Below are 20,247 nucleotides of genomic sequence, written 5' to 3' on the forward strand. Positions count from 1 at the left end.
AAATTCTTCAGGTAACTTCCATGATACAAAATCGAATAAAACTAAAAATTTAAAGCAAAAAAGGATAAATAATTAAAAACTGATATATTACACTACGATGCAAAAAATTAGAAACCCGGAAAATGTTCCATGTTATTTATGACAAAAATAGAATCCAGAGAAAAAATTCACTTGATATTAAATTTTTCATCATTATTCACTTGTGTTAAACTAAATTTTGATTCCTGACCGAGATGGAGTCTAAAGGTGATCTATGGATCAACCTTATATTTAAAGTCCTCTTAACAAGTAATTCATACATCATGTCTAGTTATTGTGAATAAGGTACAAGTAAAAGGTTATCATTGATTACTTGTGAGTTTTCACTAAAACCGACACTTAAATGGAGATGCTTGGCATTCAAGTGATGAGTTGGAGAAAATCATATTGTAGAATTCTACAAGAATAATTAATTAACTGCAAAGAACTCTTGATCTTCTATATTTGGCATTTTGTTTGCTCTTTCCAACCCAAAATTTTCTTGGGTTCTAGTTGTGTGTCCACACTCTTAAAACTGTTGGTTTGGTAGGAATTTATTTCTCATGATTTAGTAGGTTCTCTGGATTTCATAGGAATTTGGTCTAGAGAAGATTCTTGGATTAGTTTTGTGAATAATTGTCAATCAATTTTTGGTTGGTATAAATTTCTTAATAAAATTATGCCCTCATTTTTTAGGGTTTAGGGTAAGATTCGAGTTTCTAAATTTTCATGTTTTAGTATTCTCCCCACTCGTGTTTTCCTCCCGCCTAAAATATATATAAATCATATTTTTTTTATCAAAGCTTTCATGTTAGATATGAAAGTTTTTTTTTTTTATTATTGTTTGAAAAATCACGCTTTTTACTCATGGTTATTCTTTCTAGAGCACTCTGGGGTTGTAGTATCAAACGGTTCCATTTATGAACCAAGTATTCCATATTTTCACTTACAACTTTGGTCTGTCTATGAACTAAGTATTCCATATTTCCACTTACAATATTAGAAAAAAAAACGACTTGTTTAAGTGCTCCCCTTCCCAAATTCAATAGAAATTAAACACGGCCAAAATACGATTCGATAACCCACTCCTTAAATCTGTTGCTTCATATTTCAGGTCTATTCCACAAGCTTCTGTAAAACCCTCCAATATCGCATGCAAGAAGGGTTCATGTGAATTGCTCGAATAACCCATCTCAGAGGACTCTGAGTGGACTCCATGCTAGATGTAGAGTGTGGCCCGACTTTCAACTCCCTTGCAAGCAAATGCATTTGAAAGTAGAGCTCCGCAGGCCTCATTTCTACGAAAAAGTAGCAGAAATTAGACAGGACATCCACAAAAAGGTATAGCAATCAATGAATACCAACAAACACCAAATTTAAATACAGCAATCAATGAATATGAAGAAACACCAATTTCAAATATAGCATGTGAATCTACTAATCAATTTCAAATACAGCATGTGAATCTACTAATTTCAAATGATTGTGCATGGGCATTTGAAGACATTTGTCCTTATTTAACTATTTAAATGTTATCATGTTAAGAACCTAAGTATTTTTATGAGCTTGTAATTTATATAGTGTTGTTTGAATTAATTCAGTAATGTTGTACTAGACTTGTTTCTTTATAATTGATTGCATTGCATGGAATTAAAAAGTTGAATTATTATGTTATTTATAGGTATTTTAATAAATTTTTGGTTAAATAAGTTTTTTATATCTCTAAAATTAACTTGTATTGAAAGCAGCATTTAGCTCTATAGTTATTCACCCCCCAACACAAACGAAAATGAAAGAATAATGACAACACTTTTATATGGAATATGGAATACTTGAATAGAAACCTAATTTTTTTTTTTAATCAGCATTGAATAGAAACCTAATAACAGAGTAGAAATCATACCTGATGGCCAATTAAACCATTCAAGGTGAAGGTTTCTATTCCACCTCTCTTTAGAACCAAGGGTTCCTTCAGCTTGTGCTACTAGTACTGAAACAAAAGGTAAGGGAGTAAGTGAAAGTTGATGAACTCGTGTAAGACTCTTAACAGCCTGTGATAGGAATTGAGAGCCATTGCAGTGCCGGACAAGTTCCATACAGATGACACCTACATAAAAAGAACAATAAGATTGGATGGACATTAAATTGATGCATTGCAGGAAGAGACAGGGGAAAAAAGGATCAAGAGACAAATAACTTCAACTTGCAATATCTACACAAGGCATACATAATAGTAGTATACTAGTATTAGTAGTAATTTTAATAATAATAGGAGATATTACTTATTCAAATTGAAGTTATTGAGATATTGTGTTAAATATTATTCATATTTTTGGTATAATTAGGAAAATTATCCATATATGTAATTCGGAAAATTCTTCCCTCTTTCCATAATTGCTATAAGTAGATTGATTCTATTATCTAAATGTATGGGATTGATTCTCTCAGCCTTTTGTGTGTCTGTATATAATGCTACTGTTATCATATCAGTCTTTAGTTCGACAGAAGTAGCTGCTAAAGTGTTACAAGTGCTAACGTGATACTGCATAAAAAGCATGCAAAAGTTGGTTAAAGGAAGCTCCTTGCCCAAAATGAATACTTACTATGACATAGAAAGAGGCAGCTCTCAAAACGCACTGATGAACAAGCCTGTTTCATGAACTCTTCTGCTGAGAATAAATCCCTCTTCTGGAAGGAAACCATGCCTCTCACTAGGTTATACGCTGCCATCCACATATCGCACAACTTTCCACTTCTTTTCACACATTCTTCAAAGTTCAAGTCTATGGCATTTGAATCAATTTGAAGCTCATACCGACATTCCATAAGTTTGAGACAGATCCAACCGATGTGATAATCTGTCTTGAGCTCCAAACACCACATATATTCCTTTTGAAAACTGGGATGATCACCTTTCATGGCATACACACGGCATAATAGTAGATGTGCAAAGAATAGATAATCATCAGGAAGCACAAGTTCAGAAGCTGTTTTGGCATGGGTGATACAGGTCATATGATTCCCACATTGTAAACTGATCTCAGAAGCACAAAGTAGAAGTTGAAAGTATCTATAATGGAACAACAATCCTGTCCCACTGTACAATTCATTTGAAAGAGCTACTTGAGTTAGACGATTTAGTATGCCACAAAGATGCTGAGGAAATCTTTGTTCTCGTGCCCTCTGAAGATAGTTAAGAACAAGCAAGTAGCAGGCATCATGATTCCATGGTTTCTGATGATAGCACCTACAATTTTGAGATAATGTAACAAGATTAGTCATGGCCAGTGAGAATGTGCATATGCCTTGAATAGAGCCACCAGATTGTTTACACTCTCTTTACCCCCAAGAACAGAAAACTATTCGACCCCAAGAAATACTTATTTTCCACACATAAAGCGAAATAAAAAAGAGGTATAGCATCAAAATATGAGAATCTAAAAAGAAATATTAAAAATCAAAATTTCTGGGGCAATTAAGGGGCATAAAAGAAAATAAAAATAGTACTTCTGCAGGTATCTAATAGCTCCAGGATGATTAGAACACTGTTTTGTACAAGTTGGAAAAGTGAACTTTGGACTGCTGTTGCCAGTGGTATAGCAAGCAACTGCTCCTGCACCATGGATATCAGCAGCTGATTTGAAACCATTTTTATCAGAAAGATCAAGATGTTCCAGTTTACAACACCTCGTTGCCACGTGACAATTGTTTAATTCTTTACTGGATACCAAGAGGTAGCCAAGAAGGTTCCTGCTCCCAGAGAAATGTGCAAAAGAAAGGATGTCAGCAAAAGAAAAGCTAGCAAGACTGGGTTAACATTATTGAAAAATTAGGGCAAAGAAAAAAATGAGAACTCATTTCCAAACACTGGGAAGGCAGGGTATGTTTATTAGAATTTAAAAGTATGGAAGAGCAACTGAGTATATTTCTTTCTATAGCTAACTTACAAGTCATATGTGGGGAAGGAGAGGAACACAAGGAAAGAGGTGATAGAGGTGCATAGTTCATAGTTCTGCTAACTATTGCCGTACAAGTCTATAGATGCTATTCACAACTGCAACTAGAAAAATATACTGCCCTTTTTTACCTGGTCCTCTCCATATCAGTCAGTTCTTTCTGCATCTGTCATTTTCCGTAGCAAATTTGCCTCCAACAGTTTATATTTGGTATTAAAATTTCAGAAGCCAAAATCCTACTTCATGAAGCATGCTAGGACATATTTTAAATAGCGCTTAGTATCCAGTAGTAGTTGGAAAATTACTGTTCACACAAAGCTATCCATAAACTTTTGCAAGGAAGTAATCTTTAGGGTGCGGTGGTGTCCTAACTATATATTTTCTGGTTTGTTTCTGTTAGAAAACAAAACCAAAATATGTTTGAGATAGTATCAAAACCATTTAAAGTCTATTCTAACAAGAGTTTGTTGGGTTTATCAAGTCACCCACTATTGGACCACCCATAAATATATAGTCTCACGTATGAGTTGGAAGGTCTCGGCGTGAGAGGGATGTGTTGGAGATCTCACATCGACTATTGATAAGGACATTTAGTAGTATATAAGTGGGTGCAAACCTCACCTAATGAGCCAATTAGGTTTAAAGTTGAATTAGGTTTAAAGTTTACTTCTTAATATAAAGTGTATGATAGTTAAGAGATACTAGCATTATTACTAGTGGGATAGGGGCTAGTACTTGGCCAAATTTGGGTATTATGTTATGGGATTGTATTATTTACATCCTATCAATATATTTTCAGTTCATTAATCTTAAGCGTCTTTCTTTCCTAACCCTAACCTATTATCACGGACCATACTAAAATTGAGTAAAACTGTAAGGATTAAATTAGAAATTGAAACTTTAAATCTATGAAATCAAAATTCTGTTTGAATACTGGTCTTTGCTACAAAAAATCTACCTTATCAAACTATAGTTAGGGAACATGTGCATAGCTTTTTTGAGATGAGCAACTCCACTCTGAATGTCAAGGCTATCAGACTCATTTTTCACCTGTCCAAACCATACAATAACATTTTTCAATGTTATCTTCTTGATGGTGGAGTAAAGGAAACAGGAAGAATCAAAATTAATAGGCAACAAAATACCAGTTTACTAAGTGCTACTAAAAGGTGCATTCCAGCAATTTCTTCATAATATTTGAGGAAATATCGGCTACCAGTGACAACAAATTCAAGACGATTTTGTCCATCAAGAGCATGGATAGCTGACATGACAAAACTAACTTTTGAACTTTGCAATAGATCCTTTGGCATTTTCACAATGTTAGTGATAACAGCATCCAGTCCACATATGTAGTATACTAATCTACAAATGAAACATATGGCTGTTGCCACAGAAGTCTTTTGCATAGAAGAAAGAGTTGCAGCAAGACTTCTAGTTACCGAGAGAGCCAAATCATTTTTACCAAGTTGCCACAAAGAGAAAGCATATACTTGTAAACCTTCTTCATCAAGTGCCCCTAAAAAAGTATATCATATAATGGTGTCAACAAAAATGAAAAATTCAAAATAAATTTTCACACCACTCTCTCTCAAAACATCCTTCACAAAAAATCAGACTAAAATCAGACCAAATCACATGCTTTACATTTGGCACAGTTCAAACTAACACAACTTTGATTCACTTCATAAATCCATCTTATGAATTATGAAAAAAAAAAACAATTAGAAAACTTATCATGAATGAGAATAATTTTAGCAAGAGTGATTTAACATTCAACCCCAACAGTTGTGTGATATATAAAACAATTAAATTGAAGAACCCTAACAGGTAAATTGCAAAATCTGGATCTAAACCTTCTTTATTTAAATTTTCACATTCCTGCAAAGCATCAGCCGCATTCCCTGCCTGTATCAAATAGAACGAGTTAGTAAATATCACTAAGGGGTTTCAGAAATACAAGATTGAGAGATTTCTAGTATAGTTTACCTTAGAAAGTGATCGGGCCAAATTGATTGATATGTCCCTGATATGTGTGTTTTGAATACTCTGTGAGTCAATGTTAAATGCATGCCGTGCTAACCTATAAAAAGTAGCAGCACACTTATAATCATTTCGAGCCTCACAAACCAGCCCACATAAATTATGGGATTCAGGATAATGAGGAGAATGCTGAACAGCCTGCTGAATAGCTCCAAAAACCTGTGATGAGTAAATGCAGCATTGATATGAATTTCAAGGTAGGCAGCATCTTCAAAAGAAGCACCACCACAGAAAATCACCAATCATCAATATAATCTAACCTGTGAAGATGAGAGATGTCCACTCAACAAAGCAAGCTTAGTGAGCCCAAGTTGGAAGTCAGCTAACTGCATAGTAATTGATAAAAAATTTAATGCAACGAAGCAACACACACCAGAGAAAAATATTTTACTAAAATGACATATCTGAGAATTTCTTCTTTTCCATGCTAGATTTGTCCCACTAACATTCTAGTATTCAACTACAACATCAACAAGAAATATACACAAAATCCCAACAATAGAACTATGTGTGTGTGTGGATGTATGTATGTATGTATATCAATACATTTCATGTTAACTGATAGGAATCAGTAAATTACAGGCATTATCTGCACAGCCCGTGAACAGCTTTCAAATGCCTCATTTGATTCAAGCTCCCTACTGTATAAAGACAACATATAGTTAGAAAACCTGTAAACTAATTGAAATGTAGACTACTTTCAACATGCTATTGCTACATGATAATGCAAAAATATATAAAAGAGGAATTATACCTCATACAAGACTCAACCGACATGCTTGCCCATGGCAATGCAAGGCCAGGATCAATACTTCTAGCACGATCAAACATTTGTCTTGCCAAATGCTTTTCATCAACTTTACGATATAGCTGAAAACATTAAACAAACACAAGCTAAAAAAAATTGCACAAAGAACAGTCCCAAGTCTCCTTGTCTTTTCTGCCATATCAACTCAGAAAAGCAATTATATTATAGGACCAACCACTAAGGACAATGTAAATTATCAAGTCAGGTTGTTACTGTTTGCTGATGACATATGACAATACCTTCCCAAGATATCCCCAAGCAACAGCTAGGGATACATTCAATTGTAATGCTCTGATCAAGGCATGCTGATTTAGTGCATTATGATCAGACAAGCATCCCAACGCCAGCCAGAATTCATAATTGTCACTTTCCAGTAGAAGTGCTCCCATAGACATCTTCTCTGCCATCTGCCTGCTTTGACAACTAAGTTGAGGGGAGGGGAGCACAATAGTCAAGGTCATTCAAAATAATTTGATTCCGTAGAACATACCGTGCATTTATATCTTGCTTGTAATTTTTGTCTAGTGAAGTTATAAGATCAGAAGTTACAGCAATGTCAGCATAGATGTTTGCTTGCCATGGAGACAAGTGCAAGGCTCGCTGATATGAAAATTTTGCATGTCTTGCAGCAAAAAAGCAGGTCCTCCTCCAAGAATTGATAGAAGCACTGAAAGCTTCCTTATTAGATTCCAATTCTAGGACATCATCAATCCAAGGATAGCATCTAGCATATGCAAGCTACAACAGGCCAAAATAAAATAGAATTGAATAATACATGATAAGTGAAGAAAAATCCACGTCATCATACATATTGCCAAGTATTTAATGCACTGCTGCAACAAATAATACCTAAAGATAGAAAAATAAAATAAAAGAATGGAAGCTTTTCAAGACTGAAGAAGTAAATAATACCTGAATATCAGCAAGTAGTTTCCAAATACATGAGAAATTCCTGAAAAAACAAGCACTTTCCCTTGCAACCTCAGATGCTTCCTGCAGTCAGTTCAATGATGTTTCCTAAATGTTGCCAAAATGGAAGTGTCTAACATAATAAGAAACAACATAAAAATTATCAAAAACAAAAAAATTGAAGAGAAAAACCTCTAACAGTGAAGCCCCCCATCGATATGCTCCTTGGTTGATGCAGTCTTTTGCCAAACCAAGCAGCCCCAAAGCAAGTCCATATTGTGCAGGCACACACTGTGGTGAAATCTCCAAAGCTTGTCGAAATTGTTCAACTCCCTTCACGTAGAAAGGCTCAGAGTTTAACATATCATCAATAAATAGAAACAGCTGAACACTACTAGAACAACTTCATCTTACATTTGTTAGATACACTACACTTTCCCATTTTTCAAGTATGGGTTTAGAGACAGAGTATTTTATAATGTCTTCTGCATTTCCTAGGTGCTATAATTTGATAAAACTATACAAGAACTAAACATAAGTTCGGCCATAACCAGATTATAGCAAGAAAAAAGAAATATAGGAAATTCAAAAGTCCCACCAGATAATGCTAACTAAAGGCCCTAGAATCCATCCATTTATACTGCAGAAGATCAACCAAGTAAGAAGTAAGGTATAGGTGTCTAACAAATGATAGTTATAACTGACTGTAACTGAAAACTGACAAAAATACGTTTAGCTATTTTTCAAGGCTGAAAGCAGATTGTATTACACTATTTATATGAGAATTCTCTAGCACGAGAACAAATAGCCTACATTTTGCAGTCTAGCTCTCCTTTGGGGCTTATATATAACAACAGAATGAAAAAGAGGAACAAGCTATGAACCATGTGTGATAAAGATATTTCCACTTTCAACCACTGAAAACAACCAACTATGAACGGGAAAGGCAACAGGATAATGACTTTAGCTAAGCGTACCTTGCTAAATGAACCAAGAGTCATAGAGATATTCCCACTTTCAACCAAAGCAAAGACCATGGTATCATCCAACTCAATTGCACGGCCATAAGACTGATGGAGAGCCCATAAGCAAAAACAGCAATTGGGGGATCAATCGTCCAGATGATTTAAAAGGAATTCAAGCAAAGTGGTACCTTAATAGCTGCAGTAAACCTGCCCAGCCGCTGATAAGCAAGGCCCAGAGCCTAAAAAACTTTTAAATACTTATCAAAAAAATATATATGCCTAGTCGATGATAAGCAAAGCCCAAAGCCTAACAAAATTTTCAAATATTTATAAAAAAATACGGAAAGGCAAATTCAATGAAAGGAAAGAGTGTTGAAAATTACTTCCCACAAATTAGCACATGTAGGATAACCTCTAAGGGCATGTTGAAGACTCTGAACAGCTTCACACCATTTCTTTTTATGAACCTGTTAATTAATGAATAAAAATCAATAAATGACCAGTTTCGGCCCTGAGTTAATTAGAGAGAGATTTGTTGAGGATATAGACGGATGTCAAAAGAATTTCAATTTGAAAATTAAATTGTTTGATCTGCTTTGATAGGAAAAATATGTAGAATGCAGTTGTTACACGAGTCTACACAATACACAAGACTGTGATATACAGAAAAGGCGAAATTGCGATTCTGACTACATAAACTCTAGAAAAGTAGAAGAAATCGAAAGAAAAACCTGCAGGAAACCTAATCTTCGGAAAGCCCAGAAAGCTCTCGGTGACATTTCAGAAGCTTCTCGGCATACCACCACCTCCAAACTATCCTTTCCTTCTTGGTCAAGTAAATTGCACAGAGCTTCCTGAGGTGACAAAATGAAAATCAGAGTCAGTGTTAAGTGAAAGAAAGCAAAATCAACACTTAATTTTTCCATAATGTTAAGGTAATTATTGTAGCTTTCAAATGGAACAGACGAGAAAATACGACGCTTACCCCAGACTCGGAATCATCGGGATTGAGAACAACAGCTCGTTGGTAACACCTAATAGCTCTCTGAGTATCAAGGGAAATGCTGGCGTAATAATGGCCTAGATACTTGAAAGATATTCCATTCTTAGGGTTTAATTTGGCCGATTGAAGAAAATGTTGAGCAGCTTTTTCCTTCGCTTCTCCTCCTTTCTCCCATAAGAACACACCCTGAATCATCGAAGGTGTAGTTTATAGAGAAAAATGAATAACTAGAAAGAGCAGCAGAGGGAATAAACAAAAAGAAGAATGCATACAATGTCAAAATGTATGGAGGCGTCATCTGGTGACAGCTGCAAGCGTTGGAAGAGATGTTGCGCCCCTTCTTCTTCTTCCTGAGTCTGAAGGAACAAAAGAGAGTGAGAGTAACTGAGATGACGAAGATTGATGAAATGGAAAAGCTAAGAACCCACTCTCTGTGTTTGGGACTCCATGGAATGGGACCGTTGTTGCCACACTGCTCCTCGACTTAGCCCCAGATGTAAGCAATACTGCTACTGCAAGACCACACCGTTCCCACTTCGCACTAACTATAAAATTATTTTTACTTTCATTTTTTCTTTCTTTCTTCGAATTTCGATCCATTTCTACAGAAAATAAAATAAAAAATCAATATTTTTAATCCTTTGATTTTAGTTTTTGTAAAATATATCAAAAACTAAAAATCAATATTTTTTATCTAATACACTTAATTAATTTTTTTAGTCAAACAAAATATTACTTATCTATCTTAAAATAAATATTAAATACCAAAAACACTGACTTAAAAGGTTTGTGAGATGAAAATAAAAAATGTTATTAAAATTCATTAATTTTATAAAGATTACAAATAATTATTATTGAGTTTGAAAATAATAAAAAAATAAAAAAACTGTTTAACGAGTAATATTAAAATTCATTAGTTCTACAAGAAGTACAAATATCTTTTAAGTTTTTTTAAAAAAATTGTTGTAATTTTACATTTTTAATGTGTAATTATTACTGAGAAAGATATTTTTAATTAAAAATAAATAAATTATAACTAATTATTTTTTGTCTTTAAAATTAATTTTTATTTAATGTTTTTATAGTAATGTAGATACATTATAGAATTTCTGAAATTAGACAATCTGATAATGTCAAAATACATTTGGGAGTCTAGTGTTCAACACGATTTAATGTCTTATAGACTTCAATGCATTAGAGGATCCAACATTGTTTAACGCACTAAACGATCTATCTAGTCAGATATTTCAGAATGTTTATTTCATTTTACAACATTTTTCTATAACCTTAATGATTATTAAGGGTTAATGAACTTTGTATTAATCATGTTTAATTTATAAAAGCAAATATTTTCTTCAACGTTCAAATAATATAAGTTTGGAAAGTTTTTGAAACTTAACATTTGATACAAAAGTTTTTCAAATTTATTATTCTAGTTATTTCTAATTTATCTACCTTTATTAGTGTATATCTCAAATATATTTGAATTATTTTTAATAAGAAGATTTAAGTTCAATGTGCGGAAAATATATAAGATGAATTGTTTACTTTTAAAGTGTATACTCGAAAAACGATAAAGATATGTGAAGTTGTATTATATTAAGACTTGATGTGTCGAGCATCAAACAATCATATTGGAAAAAACTTTTTAAAGGAAGCCCAAACAAATATGACAACAACCACGAGCAAAATCTACATTATATATAAAAAAAAGTTTCATATCCACGACTGAGAGTCAAGTGCTTTTAGGTTGTGTGTACAGACTTTGTAAAATTTGTACTCTTGGAAGTATATCCAATGAGTTTTTGTAGTGTTATTTTTTTTAAAGTGTTTTTATTGTGTCTTGAGAGGTCTTAGTCTCAGAGGAAGATTAAAATTGATTTGTGTACTCGGTACAACTTGGAGATGTTTGTGTACTCATAATTATTAATTGATTAGTAGAACTTCTTAAGTATTTTGCTTAAAAGAAAAATGGACGTAGCCCAAGAGTTAGGAGGAACAAGTACAAAAATTTGTTGTGTTGTGCTCATCTCTTTTGTGTTAGACATTGTACTTCATTGTTCATATTCACTATGAATTGAGTCTTTAGGGTTAATTCAATCCCTCTTTAGGAGCCAATAGTTTCTTCAAATATTTTTATGTTAGTCTACATCACATTATTTGTGTTGAACATGGGTATGACACACATCCTTTAAACGTTAGTTTACTTTATCTTGTGATTTTTTTTTATCGAATATATTACATGCATTACTTATTTGGATGTTTTTGAACGTTATGCATGTCGAATTGAAAGATGGTTGTCTCATACCAATTACAAATGTTTTTCTTGTTTATTGACTATAATGAGGAGGCTAGACTGAGGTTGTTGGTGAAGATCTCACAACAAACAAAGACAATGTCAATTTATAGTGTATAAGTGACGGGTAATCCTCACCTTACAAGTCAATATTGTAAGGTTGTGTTGGGTATAAAACTATAGTCATTTAGAGCCTATCGATGTCAAGTTATTTGGAACTATTATGCCATCGTTATTGAGTTCCTGGTAGACCATCCACAAATATATAATCTCATACTCAAAATGTTCATTCCTTAGGGTGACAGAGTGTAATTAAGATCTCACATTGATTAGAGATGAGATCAATTTATAGTATATGAATTTTTACATAAATACTAAGGATTATATGTGATTATGTTAGTCTTGTAGACGATTGAATTTTATAAAAAAACATAATATAAACTAATGTTATAAACACTTACATTTTTTAAATATTGTATTTATCTATGATAATTATGATAAAAAGTAAACGTTTGCAAGTTAACTAAAAAAAATATCACATAATAATTATTTTAAAATGTGGTGCAAGTATAAAACAAACTAAAAAAATTACTAAATCTCTAGTTAGCTGGCTAGTGATACAAGTATAACACGTGACTTTCTAATGCAAATTGCTCCCTCCTTCATCACTACACAAGCTAACAATTATACAATTTGAGTTTGTTCTCGTGGAAGAGTTTCTTTAGAATGTGACCATAGTTAAACATCAAGTATGACTATACTTTGTTTACACATATCTTGTAGTAATTATTATAACAAGTGTTATAAATGAGTTAATTGATATTAAATTTATTATATACAATAACTTACCACAAAATGATGTTTCTGATGTGTCTCTTGTGTATGTAGACTATGAAATGTTAAAGATGAGGTATCAAGTTTGAGTGAATTTCCTCCAACACATTAATAGATCAATATCACCCCGTGTATTCATCCTCACATGTGTTGTCATTATCACATTAAAAGGGACATACATGCGTAATTGTCCTACCATAACAATGTAAAGGAGTAAAGACACATAATTGAGTGTAACACTCATCTCACAATACCACATTTCCACAAATACAAACAATATCATTGTCCATTGTCTCGTAACTAGTGTTGGGTAACAAGTCATAATTCTCCAATACAACCTTAATATGCTTATGTGAGACTTCAAATTTATTCATCTTCCATTGATGGGATACTAATCTTAACTCACCATAATCCTATAAAAACAATATTCAATATGATATTACAAATAAACTCATTTCTTACCACTCAATCAAAATAATAATGATAAAGTTATTTTCTTACCATACCGTCCCACAAACTCCTAGCAATGTTGCCCAAAATTTTTTCCACATTATGCACTCCTTTTGTTGGTACATCGATAACACACACACGTTACTATTTACATAACCCACATGAAAAGGTCCATTGCAATTTCTTCTAGAAATGAAAACTTTGAATCTTTAATGCTTATTGGGTAGAGAGACATCGTCCTTTGTCTTGGTTATATATGTCATAAGTAAAACACAATACGTTAAAATAACATAAAATTCATTTTTGGATTATGGAATCCAAATTGTTGAAGAACATTATAAATTTTTCCAAATTATGTGATTTTAAATAAGTTCCTAGATTGCACAATACTCAATTTTATACTTTTAGAATGATTGATTAATAATGTTGTATCAAATTAAATTATTTAAAAAATATTAGCAATCTATAATGTCTTTGACAAAACCAAAATTCTAAAACAAACTAACAAAAGAATGAGACCACCTTTGGGACACATAATAATGTCAACACAAGACGAGTACGAGTATTGACTGTAATAAGATCACTTACAATGATAACGAATGACGATGAAAACATGCATTAAGGAATTGTAAGTAGAAGAAATAAAAGTATGATAAAAATATATATAATGACTAGAGTAAAAGACTTTAACTTGATATATGAAATCGTCAAACTCACAAAAAATAACTACCAATATAAACCAATGGTTCTTTCTTTTAAAATCCCTATACTTTTTCATGTACTTTTATAGTGTTTGAAAATTCTAAATTGTCCATAAATCAAAAACATGTTAAAGTGTATAATTTGGGATTTACATTTTTCATAATGTGCAATCAAAAATTCAAAAAATATATTTCAAATGACACAATTAAGATAAATATTTTTAAATTGTATAAGTTATAATATATTTTTAAATTATGTAATATGAAAATACAATTTATATTGTAAAATTTGAAATAAAATCATGGAGCGTGTAATCCAAATTTAACAATCCACAAATTACATAAATTCAAAATTTTGCAATCCAAAGTTTTATATAAACAAATTGTACATAGTTTCTCTATCCAAACAGTACTAACATTTTTACTAGTGGAAACTCATATGCAGGTTGCGCATGTGTATTCACATTTTTTCTCTTTTACTTAATTTTCAAGATGATAAAAATATAACATATATGCAAAAAATAATTTTAGATGACTCAAAATTGAAAAATAAAAATAGAGTGTCAAGAGAGTAATTGAAAATGAAGATTATTTTATTTTATATGTGAGATTTAATGTGAAATGTGTGAGAATATACTCTTTCTTTCTGTTGTTGCCTTAAAATAAGGAACTAAGAAAATAGTGAAGAGTCATATAAAAACTAAACAATAATATTAATTTAAAATATTATAAAATAATTTTATTTTTTTAAGTAATTCATATGAAATGACAAAATACTTTATTGTATTAATAAAATAAGATATATTAAATAAGGGTAGAATTAGAAAAAAAATTGTGTAAAAAAAACGGTTATAACGGAGAGTAGGTATATATTATCTTTTCAAAATTTAAAATTTTATTAATTGTTTAATAATTGATAGAAATTATGTTATTGGTTTAAAGGTTTAATATTGAATCAAAATAAAATAAAAATAAAAGCATAAGAGTCCGTTCTCCAAAATTACCAAGTTCAAATCCCCCCCTTTATGGTGCAGTGCACTCTCACAGTAGCAAATTGAATATCCATTTGGGAGGCGGAACCTTAAGCCTGGAACTGCTTCAACTATCTGAATTTCTGAACTCATCCATTCGTCAGCGCTGCTAAAACTAAAGTGAGATTTCTCTCTGTCAACTCACTCCATGACCTGGATTTTCCACCGATCTACATTTCTCTTCGTTTTTCTTCTGAAGCGATAATTGTTTTTTCCTGCTCATAAAGTAATTGTGTTTATTCAAAACTAGCTAGGTGTTTCCCTTCCGTCTTCGTTCTCTTTTTGCTGTTGAAATTCTGTTGAATGTCATTTACCCTTATTTTCTTTGTTTCGCCTAGATATTCGGAGCCTAAAAACTGAAAACCTCAACCTCTGCCCTTTTTTCTCACTTTCACGTTTTGCTTAACTACATTACAAAGGCTTGAGGTCTGAGAGCTCTAGATGAAACCTTAATTTGTAATTAAAAGCCTAGTTAGTTTGTATTTGTTCTGCTGGTGTTCAGCAATCAAGAGAATAATTACTGGCCACTTTGGTTATTATGTGTATGATTTGTGTATACTAAGTGCTTGTGCTTGATAGTTACTGAATTTTTGTTCCCCCCACCCCCTATTTTTATTATAATTATTTTATTATTATGTTTCTTGATTATCATTGTTTGTGGTAATTTATAGATTGTGTAATGGAAAGCGGAGGGAACTCCCTTCCATCAGGGTCAGATGGTGTGAAGAGAAAGGTTTCATATTTCTATGATCCAGAGGTTGGAAACTATTATTATGGGCAGGGGCACCCAATGAAACCACATAGAATTCGAATGACGCATGCTCTTTTAGCCCACTACGGATTGCTTCAACACATGCAGGTTCTGAAGCCTACTGCTGCCAAAGATAGGGACCTCTGCAAGTTCCATGCCGATGATTATGTGGCCTTTTTGAGAGGCATTACCCCTGAAACACAGCAAGATCAATTGAGACAGTTGAAGAGGTTTAATGTTGGTGAAGACTGCCCTGTATTTGATGGTCTTTACTCTTTCTGCCAGACATATGCAGGAGGTTCTGTTGGCGGTGCTCTAAAATTGAACCATGGAGTATGCGATATTGCAATAAATTGGGCTGGTGGTCTACATCATGCAAAGAAGTGTGAGGCTTCTGGGTTTTGCTATGTTAATGACATTGTGCTGGCTATTTTGGAACTTCTCAAAATACATGAGGTTTCCCAAATTTAATTTCCCACATTATATCATTGATTTATGACTGTTCTCATTTTAATTCAGGTTGAATTTATTCCTTATATTACCAACAACTGCTATTGGTTCCAAATTTGGAAGTGTATTTTGGAATAAAGAAGTAAGTACGTTCTAGAGAACAATGATTATGCGGATGGGTTACAATAGCCTAGTGGTTTGTGGTAGTTAGTAAGGGAAGTATATAGATACTATTCAAAATAATTAGGCAATTGTTTTGAATGTTTTCTTTCCATATTGCTTATTTCAACAAACTGAGTAGTATTTTACTATTTTTTTAACGAGAGCTGGGTCCAGAGCTTATCCTACTTTTATGTTAACATTGGGTGCAATTTTTTTCTTTTTCCCGTCCTTGAGAACAATGCTTGAGCTAGAGCTTCCCTTCTGTTTTTGAAGGGGATTTAATGTGCATTTTTCTTTTACTTTAATGAGGCAGACATTGTTTATTGCCTTAATATGTCTGGTTAGATTAAAACTTGTTTAGGATGTGGGTTATCAGAGACATTGCCTTCTACATCTCTATTAATGTTAAATTAAATGTTTTGTATTAAATATTTTGTCTTAAGTGCTCTATCATTGTAATCTGCATTCTCTTTATCATGTGCAGCGTGTTCTATATGTGGACATCGATATCCACCATGGTGATGGTGTGGAGGAGGCCTTTTACACCACTGATAGGGTCATGACAGTTTCATTTCACAAGTTTGGGGATTACTTTCCTGGAACAGGTGATATTCGTGATACTGGATATGGCAAGGGGAAATATTATTCACTTAATGTTCCTTTGGATGATGGAATTGATGATGAGAGCTATCAGTCCTTGTTTAAGCCAATAATGGGAAAGGTTATGGAAATTTTTAGGCCTGGTGCTGTTGTATTACAATGTGGTGCTGACTCTTTATCTGGGGACAGATTAGGTTGTTTCAATCTTTCCATAAAAGGTCATGCAGAGTGTGTCAGATATATGAGATCTTTTAATGTTCCCCTTCTATTGCTCGGCGGAGGTGGCTATACAATAAGAAATGTGGCACGCTGTTGGTGTTATGAGGTATTTTGTTGTTGATTTTTCTTGAACTTTTCCTAGTTGAATTATCTTATTATTGTCTTTGTCTCGTTTAAAAAGGGTGAATAATTGATGCCTGATAATTAAGTTCTCAGTAATAATTTGATTATGGGTCTCCTCTGCAATGGGCATGAATACAGGTACAAAGATTTCAATGAAGATATCACAATGGATTGACTCATAAACTTTTTCTATAGTGTGAAAAATGCTTTTTGGTGCACACAACTCAAAGCAATGATTAACATTTAGTTATATAGCATTATTAAAAAAAGGTTACTGAAAACATCTAGCAGATTAAATCTTGAGTTATGCCTGCTTATGTTTTTTTTGGCTTCTAGCAGTCCTGTTGAAACCTAGTATATGGGAATCAGTATCTGCACTATCAAGTGTTGATTTGATCCGTATACCTGATATCTGTGCCAATTGAACGTATTCTATTTTTTAAATAGAAAGTGTTCTCTGATTAACAAATTTCTATTGGTTGTTGATCAGACTAGCGTTGCTCTTGGGATTGAACTGGATGATAAGATGCCTCAACATGAGTATTATGAATATTTTGGTCCTGTCTATGCTCTTCATGTTGCTCCAAGTAACATGGAAAACAAGAACTCTCGAAATTTATTGGATGAAATAAGAGCAAAACTTCTTGATAATTTATCTAGGCTTCAACATGCACCAAGTGTCCCATTCCAGGAGCGACCACCTGACGCAGAACTACAAGAGGTTGGCTTTGTATCTATTGAGAAATAAAATACACTTTTTTTCCAACTCTTTGTTATATCATCTCTTAATCGTGTATAAAAGTATTTTGAATATCCTTTGGCATGTAAACATGATTGAGTAGGAGCATATCGTGGTGGACATTCCGCTACTATGTTCAGGAAATATATATTTCTCTCTCATTGCTTAGATTTGTTGCATCCTAGTGGAGTTACTACTCTTAACTCTGTCCAATATCCAAACTGCAAATATTGCATTTGAAAAGGAAAGATCTGCAGATTTATTTATTTATTTTAGACACAGCTTATTGGCAAAAATCCATCATCACAAAACATGTTAGAATTTTGGCCACACTGTAAACATGTTTCAGAAAATCAATTATTACGTCTCAAGTTGAAGTCTGAAATTTGTCTAGAGCATTGTATATTATATATCTAATTTTTAAAAGAAATCCACGTGTTCATTAACATGTACGGGCATTCTCAAATGATCCATCATATTTTTTGCTTTCACAGATTTGTTTGTCATTTACCATTATTGTATTGACACTGTGTGCTTGAGTAAATATTGAGAATTACTTACTATTCATATTTAGAGAGATGAGGATCAAGACGATAGAGATGAAAGATGGGATCCTGATTCTGACATGGAGGTTGATGATGACAGGTATGTTCTTGTGCTTTTGCAGCCCATCTTGATAGTGTCTTTTAAGGCTCTTTAACTGATCTGTTTTTTTACAGCAAACCTCGCAGAAGGGTGAAAAGTGAACGTGTTGAAGCTGAACATAAAGATGCAGTATGTCCCTACCTGTTTTCTTTGTCCTCGTAACAGTGAAAAAATGTTTCAAATAATCTTTTAAATATTATTGGAATCAAATGAACAAAGCTTCAGAAAGAGAAACAAGTACATTATTGTGAATTTAATGAAAATTAGATTTCAATTCAATTCTGAGTATAATTTTATTTTTCATGTGACGAGTCATTTTGAACAAATTGTAATATATATATATATATATATATATATATATTTTCTAACATTCTCAATTGGATTGCTTTCATTTATTTATTTTCCTAGTGATTGGCCTCAGGTTATGACACTTGTCTCCTTATTCATATTGCTAAATGATGTGCTTGTACAGTGATTTGTCTTGTTTTAGTTTTAAGATGAATTAATTACTTGTAAGTGACAAATTAGGAGCATATTTTAAATTTCAGGAAAGTTATCATAAACATCTGGATTGTGGAAGAGATTTTCTAACGCCTTTCAAGGAGATTGCATGCTCCAAGGTTGAATATTTTGGCCTTCATAAACTGAAATTTCTCATTTATAAGATCACACAGGTGGTGTTAAAATTGCATCTTTTCAGGTGTCGGGGGTGGACTCAATGGCAGTGGATGAACCGTGCATCAAAGAGGAGCAGGATAATGTAAAAGAGCTTTCTGATCACAGGTCAAGATGAAGCACTAATAGGCATTGGTCAACCTTCTCCCAGACTAGTGTATGTCGACCTGTAAAGTAAATTATAGTTTCCTCTTACATGGCTCATTCACGTGATGTCTCTGTGGTGTTTCAAATTTTGCTTTATCTGGAAACTTAAGAGATATAGTGCAAACTTTGCCTTGACTTTTGATGTTTAATATTACAGCAAGATAAAGCAGTGTTGCCACTAATGGTAATAGTTTATTTTTTCTGTATGTTTTACTATGGTAGGAGATTTTATCAAAATATCTCGTATGAGGAGCGGCTCATTGTTGGATCCATGAGATGAAATATAAACATTCCTGTGTTTCTTGCAAAAGGGATGAAGCAAACACATTCTTTCGCCTTAAATCTAGGTTGTCATTTGTCAATAACCGCAGATAGTACAAGGAGACCATCGCTTCTCAGTTCAGTGGTGCGGCCATTGCAGCCGCTATCCCGGAGTGGTGTTTCAAAATCAATTGAGATAAATGTCGAATTTGTTTCAGAAGTGCTAATTGGTGGGGGTTCTTTGCGAATCTTAATTCTTTATCAGGCTTTTTAAAGAAAGAAAAAACCCCTCGACCCTTCATTCTTCTCTAAGCTCTCCTTTTTTCGGAGATCCATTGCGTATTTCAGTGATCCCGTCTTCCATTACTGCAGTTTCAATTTTTTGTGCTCAGTTTTTTGTTTTTCCCTTTTATCCTACATCTTTAACTTGTATTTTGCTATCGATTATTGTGAACGTCTAG

At 33.0% G+C, this 20,247-nt stretch overlaps 2 protein-coding genes across 4 annotated transcripts; one reads left to right on the forward strand and one right to left on the reverse strand.

Annotated features, from left to right (window-relative positions):
• Positions 1-914: 914 nt before the first annotated feature.
• LOC137810464 (tetratricopeptide repeat protein SKI3) lies at positions 915-10,287 on the reverse strand. Of its 3 annotated transcripts, none has more exons than XM_068611724.1 (22): positions 10,131-10,287; positions 9,975-10,058; positions 9,685-9,888; positions 9,431-9,553; positions 9,083-9,166; positions 8,888-8,938; positions 8,712-8,804; positions 7,927-8,067; positions 7,738-7,818; positions 7,316-7,563; positions 7,065-7,236; positions 6,772-6,887; positions 6,598-6,658; positions 6,278-6,343; positions 5,964-6,176; positions 5,831-5,882; positions 5,120-5,493; positions 4,933-5,024; positions 3,526-3,768; positions 2,622-3,265; positions 1,922-2,125; positions 915-1,316 (listed from the first exon to the last, which is right to left on the reverse strand). In XM_068611724.1, exons 1-22 carry the CDS (start codon positions 10,149-10,151, stop codon positions 1,135-1,137), a joined length of 3,549 nt encoding a protein of 1,182 aa, XP_068467825.1. In that variant the 5' UTR covers positions 10,152-10,287; the 3' UTR covers positions 915-1,134. The 3 variants fall into 3 exon arrangements, with proteins under 3 accessions (XP_068467825.1, XP_068467826.1, XP_068467827.1); XM_068611725.1 differs by having other exon boundaries at positions 6,598-6,655; positions 10,131-10,277; XM_068611726.1 differs by lacking the exons at positions 9,083-9,166; positions 9,431-9,553; positions 9,685-9,888; positions 9,975-10,058; positions 10,131-10,287 and having other exon boundaries at positions 8,888-9,065.
• Positions 10,288-14,950: 4,663 nt separating this feature from the next.
• Positions 14,951-19,707, forward strand: LOC137810465 (histone deacetylase 19-like). Its single transcript, XM_068611727.1, has 8 exons — positions 14,951-15,134; positions 15,686-16,221; positions 16,862-17,302; positions 17,810-18,040; positions 18,633-18,703; positions 18,778-18,832; positions 19,252-19,323; positions 19,404-19,707. The coding sequence occupies exons 2-8, from the start codon at positions 15,694-15,696 to the stop codon at positions 19,494-19,496; spliced, it is 1,491 nt and encodes a 496-aa protein (XP_068467828.1). The 5' UTR covers positions 14,951-15,134; positions 15,686-15,693; the 3' UTR covers positions 19,497-19,707.
• The last annotated feature ends 540 nt before the right edge of the window (positions 19,708-20,247 follow it).

This window comes from Phaseolus vulgaris, chromosome 2 (genome assembly GCF_000499845.2).
Source record: "Phaseolus vulgaris cultivar G19833 chromosome 2, P. vulgaris v2.0, whole genome shotgun sequence".
In the NCBI taxonomy this organism is placed as follows: domain Eukaryota; kingdom Viridiplantae; phylum Streptophyta; class Magnoliopsida; order Fabales; family Fabaceae; genus Phaseolus; species Phaseolus vulgaris.

Excerpts from the sequence above, each read along its gene's own strand:
- LOC137810464 (XM_068611724.1), bottom strand. The coding sequence starts at position 10,151 with ATGGAGTCCCAAACACAGAGA. Across the intron at positions 5,883-5,963 it reads TGGCCCGATCACTTTCTAAG|GCAGGGAATGCGGCTGATGC; the intron begins GTAAACTATACT and ends TATTTGATACAG. Across the intron at positions 2,126-2,621 it reads CTGCCTCTTTCTATGTCATA|GTGTCATCTGTATGGAACTT; the intron begins GTAAGTATTCAT and ends CTTTTTATGTAG.
- LOC137810465 (XM_068611727.1), top strand. The coding sequence starts at position 15,694 with ATGGAAAGCGGAGGGAACTCCCTTCCATCAGGGTCAGATGGTGTGAAG. Across the intron at positions 18,041-18,632 it reads CTGACGCAGAACTACAAGAG|AGAGATGAGGATCAAGACGA; the intron begins GTTGGCTTTGTA and ends ATTCATATTTAG. Across the intron at positions 19,324-19,403 it reads AGGAGATTGCATGCTCCAAG|GTGTCGGGGGTGGACTCAAT; the intron begins GTTGAATATTTT and ends GCATCTTTTCAG.